The 7,551-nt window shown below is 37.1% G+C and overlaps 1 protein-coding gene across 1 annotated transcript; it reads right to left on the bottom strand.

Moving 5' to 3' along the window:
* Positions 1–1,734: 1,734 nt before the first annotated feature.
* LOC101839881 (olfactory receptor 5G3-like) lies at positions 1,735–2,679 on the bottom strand. The gene has a single exon (XM_005065070.2). The coding sequence runs from the start codon at positions 2,677–2,679 to the stop codon at positions 1,735–1,737; it is 945 nt and encodes a 314-aa protein (XP_005065127.1).
* Between the last annotated feature and the right edge of the window lie 4,872 nt (positions 2,680–7,551).

Here is a 7,551-nt window from a genome sequence, read left to right as displayed (position 1 = left end):
AAGACCCCCTGAATCTGGGTGTCAGTGAGGAGGCCTAGGGAATCTATTGAGCCTTGGGCAGCAGATCAGTACCCATACCAAGTATACACACGGACTTTGGACTCCCATAGAACAATGTGAGGTGCACTCTCACCCTGAACTCTTGGGGATGTGTTGCTACCATAAAATTCAATAACATCTGGAGTAATGCACACTTGAATAAATATGTGTTTTCCCGAAAAAAAAAAAGATATGTGAATCAGCCTGACCCAGAGCATTACGGCTGGATCTTCTCTGGAAGATTGTAGATATGACTAGTTAATTGAAGAGGTAGTCTGCTGGAGTAGGGTCAAGCCTTAATCTAACATGATGGTGTTGTCATGAAAAGAAGAGGGACAGGGACACCATGAGAACAAATAGACAGAGTTGGAATGAAGAATCTGAAAATCAAAGAACACCAAAAATTCCCAGGGGTCACCAAGAAATAGAATATGGAAGAGACACTCCTCAAAGTCCCCAAAGGGCAGTAATACTAAATCAGACTTTGAAATTTCAGAGCTCTAAAGCTAACACATTTTGGTGATAGGAAGCAAATTTGCTTGGGATAATTCTTATATCAAAATCAGGAAATTACAAGTAATGAGTGTTATTGATGAAAATATAAATGTAAATGCCTTCCATCAGATGGCTTTTGGTTATTTAAAAAAAAAACAAGATCTTTTTATTAAAAGGCATTTATACAGAAAAAAATGACATTCTTTTTTAATATTTTAAAAATAAAATGGAAATGGGGCAGGATCAAACTAGCAGAATATTTGTACTCATGAAATTAACATATTAGCATCTGGTAGTATTGTAGTTGCAATTCTCAGTGAAATCTCAAGGTGCTTATTTACAGTTAGGGTGCTGACATAAGTGTCAGTTTACAATTGTCTGTAACTCCAGTTCAAGGGGGTCCCTGTTATCCCAGATCTCTCCAAGACCTTTATCATGAAGGGGTGTTGGATTTTGTCAAAGGCTTTTTCAGCATCTAGTGAGATGATCATGTGATTTTTGTTTTTCAGCTTGTTTATATGGTGGATTGCATTGATGGATTTTCATGTGTTGAACCATCCCTGCATCCCTGGGATGAAACCTACTTGATCGTGGTGAATGATTGTTTTGATGTGTTCTTGGATCCGATTTGCCAGTATTTTATTGAGTATTTTTGCATCAATATTCATGAGGGATATTGGTCTGAAGTTCTCTTTCTTAGTTGTATCTTTGTGTGGCTTAGGGATCCAGGGCCTTCTTTTGGAACTCTTCAGACACTACAAATATATGTCACACTTACATACATGTGACAAAATATTCATACCTAACAATAGGTCTTGGAAAGAAGTAAGAATACATGCATTTTCTGTTCTTAGGATTATGTTTAGCCAAAATATGGAAATGTATAAAATTTTCACTAGTATTTGACCTTTCATAATTTCAGCTTCATTTGACACACTGCTGTCATTTGAAACATTGTGTTGAAAATATGTTCTCACCTTGAAAATGCATAGTTAACTCAATCATTTCAATGAGCAGTTAAATTCACTAAAATTGTTAAATCTGTAAGCTGGTTTCCATCAAAATTTGGCACAAGTTTGTGAAATAGTTTTGATTGGACAGAACAGGGACTCACTTGCAACCTCTGAGTCTCACGCCAGAGTGCTCTTTAATGTATATTTTGCTCCCACAGCTTAGGTATGTCACAGAGAGAATTCTGTCTTAAGAACCTATTAGGAAGTGCTTCCTCTTCAATGTTCTACTGATGGCATCTTTTACCTCTTTGTTCCTTAAGCTGTAGATAAGAGGATTCAACATGGGGATTACAACAGTATAAAATAGGGAGATTACTTTATTAATATTCAAGGAGGAACTGGCATTAGGTCGAACATAGATGAAGAAAAGTGTCCCATACAGGACAGTGACAGTTGCCAAGTGAGAGGAACAAGTGGAGAAGGCTTTTTGTCCCCCATTGGCTGTCTGAATTTTCAAGATGGCCATGAAGATACAGACATAGGAGACCAAGATGATCAGACCACTGATTACACCTACTGCTCCAGCCAAGGTAAAAAGCATCAACTTATTGACCTGGGTATCAGTACATGCTAGAGACAGCAATGGAGAAATATCACAGAAAAAGTGGTTGATAATATATGGACCACAGAATGGTAAGCTAAAGGTTAATATTGTGTGGGTCATTGTACTTATAATAGCAATGGCATAAGGTCCAATAACCAAAAGCACACATACATGCCGGGACATAATGAGTGTATACAGCAAGGGCTTACAGATGGCTGTATATCGATCATATGCCATGGAAGCCAGGAGGAAACACTCAGTTGCCACAAAGAGACCAAAGACCCACATCTGTGCGGCACAGCCCATAAAAGAGATGGCTTTGTTCTCTGCAAACATGTCACACAGCATCCTGGGAGCTATAGAAGAAGAGGAGCACACATCTACAAAGGACAGGTGGCTGAGAAAAAAGTACATAGGTGTGTGCAGCCTGGGGTCCACCCATATGAGAATGATCATGCCCAGGTTACCCCCAAGGGTGACAAGATAAACAAGGAAAAAGATGATGAAGAGAACAATCTTCTGATGGAGGTTATCTGTGATGCCAAGGAAGAGAAACTCTGTCACTGCAGTCTGATTCTTTACTTCCATTGGTCACTTGGAATCTGTCAAAAGAATAAAAAGTATGCCTTACCAAGATCTGCCAAGTGATATTTGAAATCAATGTCAGATTGTCCTCAATAGGTCTAGTACAGACAGTTGGTCAGCAGTGCTGAACTGAGTGGTAATAGTTTTCCTAGCTAGTAGATCTGAACAGTTGTCCAAAATCCTATGCAAACTTCAGCTGCTGAACCCTTGAGTTCTTTATGTTCTGAACACTGCCCCATCAAGAGTTATCTAACTACATTTTCTATCAGTTTCTTCAATTTTAAAATTGTATTTGTAGTGAAAAATTATTCTCCATTTTTCATCTTACTATATGATAGAATAAGGAAATTCTCTTAAGTAGTTTAGGAAATAAATTAATTAATAGTGTGTGTTTGGTATGATCACAGTAAGTCTGGAGAGATAGAGACAGGTATGTCCCTTGGGCTGACTTCCCCACTGCCTCTCCCACTTGGCCAGTGCTAGCCCAGTGTTAGACCCAGTCTGCAAAATCATGGTGGACAGTACTGAGGAATGGCAACTGAGATTTTCCTTTAACACACACACACACACACACACACACACACACACACTTTTAAATATCCTACTTGGATATACTTTTATTGGAAACTCTATATATGGCATCCAATTCTTACTAAATAATGAGTAACATAAAAATACTACAAAGCTGTAGTGTGTGTGTGTGTGTGTGTGTGTGTGTATAAGTCTATTTCCTAATCCCCATTATAAAAAGATATGGAAAATATAACTTCATACTTATAACTGTCATTTGGAAGAATAATAAAATATATGATTTAACACGGATCATTCAATGGAAAGAAAAATAAATTCAGTGTACGACTGGTGTTAAGTCAAAAGTGGCATAATGAAAAAGAATGTGACATGACAGTTTGAGAAGGGAAGGGGATCAATACAAATAATCAACACAAATTATCAATACAAAAATATGTGACTTCTACAACAAAGTGACCTTTTAAAGAAAAAGCAGTTTGCCACATGACTATTAATATGTGAAGCACCATACACATTTCAAATATTTTAAATGACTTAATCTGTACAATTTATTTGTGTTTAACGGCATCCTTATGTTGATGCTGTCTGGTTGTATTTTAAGCAGTTAAGCAGACAGCCCTTGAGCATTGTCCATTGGAAAAATAGTTGGTTTGTGTCCTATGTTCTCTTTGTCCCCTCTCATACAAATCACTTTAATAGGTGTGTTAAGACAAAGTATGGTATAGATTGCTACAAGTTCAAAAACAGTTTATTGTTTATTTGAGTGTGAGTTATTTTGAATCATTCATTAATTGAAGAATTATTTCTAATTGACAAGTAAATTTTTAAGTATTTCTGATGTCAGAAAATTGTACTTCAATAATGCTTACCTTTTACAAAGATCCCTGAAACTAACATGCATTACCAAATACACATACTGCTTATTGTGGTGTAGACATTTAAAACTCCTCAAGAATGTAGTATACTATTGCTATCAGTGTCTCTATATAATGTTTATGCTTTAAAACCAGGTAAATTAGTATAGCAAAGTTCATATAGACCAATAGTAAAGTCAGACAATATTGTGAATAAAATGCCAAAATCTTAAGGGCGGAAGACCATATCCTCCCAATTCACACCATTACTGTTTCTCCATCATGTTTCAAAACCCAATGTACTCACTTGTATGAGGATACCCTTTCTGCATCTCCTTTATCTACATTAAAGGAAACAGTCATTTTCTATAAGATAGAAGTTCTGATTTTCTTCATTGTAGTAATCAGAAGGTGACTTAATAACTACTTAGAAAAGATTATGGACCACCCACCCTGATAGACCTAGGGATGAAGAAAGAATCGTTGAACTTAACACTGAGTCACACACTACACAGAAGAAGAGACCTCATCCAAACAGCATACAATAATTCAGAGCCAGCTCCCCAAAGCACTTAAGTCTCAAGGGTTTACACCTGAGGGGACAAACTTTAAATGATCTCAATAGAATTTTGTCCAAGTATTATTTTCTAACTGTATCTCATTCCAAAATGTGTGTGTGTGCATCCGTCATCTGTCCTCTTTGTCATCTTCCATCAGCAGAATAATATAGCATCAGCATCTGTGAAGAAGTCATTTTCTGCCTTTATTCTAAAATCATATCATTTAAGCATAAATCCCAATCCCAGGTTTACTTATTGTCGTGTTAAATAAATCAAGACTGTCTGTGTCTTATTCCGTTGTTCTCCAAAATAAAGGAAACAATCTCTACTTGATGTAGATGCTAGACATGTTTACTGAGTATTTCTTAAATGTAAAACAACAATTAGTGCCCTGACCAAAGGGAACAATGGGATTCGAGCCCACGGGAACCTGGTATGAACACGACAAGAAACTCGAGTGAGATGAACAGCAAGACAGACCTTCCGATGAAGCTGTCGTTTAATGAGAATTCTGTACAGGCTTAAATAGGGGAATGTGACATTGTTCATGGGGCAGAGGTTGTTATACTGAAGACACTGGGAAGTGATGCAGAGGGTTGTTAGGGGCAGGGAGTGTTTGAAATGGTAGGAAGGCTCCTGAGTTTTAGGAAGTACCTTGGGGTAAGAAGTAGATCCCGTGACCTTGTCCCCAACAAATTAGGTGCTTCGAAATGTTGTTTATTATCATTAGAGATCTGCAACATAGTTGAACAGACCATAATCATACATAAACATAAAAGAATATATCAAAGTAGCATTTGCTTCTCTTTAGGTTAAAAAATTAAAAAACATCTGTTGAACTGCAATAGAATCTACAACAGGTGAAAACTTTTTTTTTCAAACGTCAAAATTGTCAAGAAAGGTAAGAATTTTTTGATAAGTTGAAGAGGAAATTGAGTCCAGAAATAGATTAACAGAAACAGGAAAGCAAGAATAGAATGATCTCATTAAAACAGGAGAGTATAAGGATGGGTGACACAGATTACCTATGTCAGTCACCACTGTCTCTGAAATTCGTATTGTTGGTCGCATCAGGAAGACCTAAAGCAAAGTCCTACAATGTTTCATTACCAGCTCATTTTTTTGTTTATAGTATTTATCTTAGTAAACAATTAACTTGCACATAGCTATGTTAATTTTAGACAAAGAAAATTTTTGAGCCAAAAAAGTTAGCAAGCAGAAGAATATAATTCTATAGTCATATTGAGGCTAAGCTATCATGAAAATGTTACACTCCTAAATGTTTATACAATTCAAAACAGAGCCTCAAAATATTATGAACCAAAAATTAACAGAAATCTAATGATAAACAAGTATTCAAAATTGGAGTGGGAGACGTCAATACATTTTTTTCAATAATTGACAGAGCAATTCAACTTATATATCAATAAGAATATAAAGAACTTATGCAGTCATATGAACATAAATATTGTCAGATAGGGCTCTCCCCACACCTGCACGCCTGACATCAGATGACCTTGGGTCCTCCTGGGGATCCAATCCCTGCCCATCACCTACTCCCTCTATCTTCCCGGGGCCCACTCCTGGCATTGAGTGGATCCAACTAGAGAGGAAAGAAGTGAGTCCTGCAAGACCGCACTCTTGGCTCTCCCCACACCCATCTCCCCAACTTGTATCCCCTTGATCCCCTTTTGTTGTCGTATGGCTCTGGCTAGAATTTCAATTACAATGTTGAAAAGGTATGGAGAGAGTAGACAGCCTAGTCTTGTTCCTGATTTTAGAGGAATTGCGTTGAGTTTCTGTCCATTTAGTTTGATGTTGGCTGTTGGTTTACTGTATATAGCTTTTATTATGGTTAAGTATGTCCCTGTTATCCCAGATCTCTCCAAGACCTTTATCATGAAGGGGTGTTGGATTTTGTCAAAGGCTTTTTCAGCATCTAGTGAGATGATCATGTGATTTTTGTTTTTCAGCTTGTTTATATGGTGGATTGCATTGATGGATTTTCATGTGTTGAACCATCCCTGCATCCCTGGGATGAAACCTACTTGATCATGGTGAATGATTGTTTAGATGTGTTCTTGGATCTGATTTGCCAGTATTTTATTGAGTATTTTTGCATCAATGTTCATGAGGGATATTGGTCTGAAGTTCTCTTTCTTAGTTGTGTCTTTGTGTGGCTTAGGGATCAAGGTTATTGAAGCTTCGTAGAAAGAGTTTGGCAAAGACCCTTCTGCTTCTATTACGTGGAATACTTTGAGAAGAATTGGTATAAGCTGTTCTTTGAATTTCTGGTAGAATTCTGCACTGAGGCCATCTGGTCCTGGACTTTTTTTGGTTGGGAGACTTTTGATGACTGCTTCTATTTCCATAGGGGTTATAGGTCTATTTAAATTGCTTATCTGTTCTTGATTTAGTTTTGGCAAGTGATAGCTATCCAGGAAGTCATCCATTTCCTTTAAATTTTCGATTTTTGTGGAGTACAGGTTTTCAAAGTATGACCTAATGATTCTCTGGATCTCCTCAGAGTCTGTTGTTATGTCCCCCTTTTCATTTCTGATTTGTTAATTTGCGTGTCCACTCTCTGCTGTTTGGTAAGTTTGGACAAAGGTTTGTCTATCTTGTTGATTTTCTCAAAGAACCAACTCTTCGTTGCATTGATTCTTTGTATTGTTTTCCTAGTTTCTACTTTATTGATTTCAGCCCTCAATTTGATTATTTGCTGACGTGTACTCCTCCTGGGGGAGTTTGCTTCTTTGTGTTCTAGAGCTTTCAGCTATGATGTTAATTCTCTGGTATAACTGTTCTCCTGTTTCTTCATGTGAGCACTTAGTGCTATGAACTTTCCCCATAGCACTGTTTTCAAAGTGTCCCATAGGTTTGGGTATGTTGTGTCTTCATTCTCATTGAATTCTAGGAAGTCTTTAATT

Source organism: Mesocricetus auratus, unplaced genomic scaffold, assembly GCF_017639785.1.
Source record: "Mesocricetus auratus isolate SY011 unplaced genomic scaffold, BCM_Maur_2.0 Super-Scaffold_100004, whole genome shotgun sequence".
Classification (NCBI taxonomy): Eukaryota; Metazoa; Chordata; class Mammalia; order Rodentia; family Cricetidae; genus Mesocricetus; species Mesocricetus auratus.
This window is presented reverse-complemented; position numbering and strand designations above follow the sequence as displayed.

Coding starts and splice junctions, on each gene's coding strand:
- LOC101839881 (XM_005065070.2), bottom strand. CDS start 2,679: ATGGAAGTAAAGAATCAGACTGCAGTGACAGAGTTTCTCTTCCTTGGC.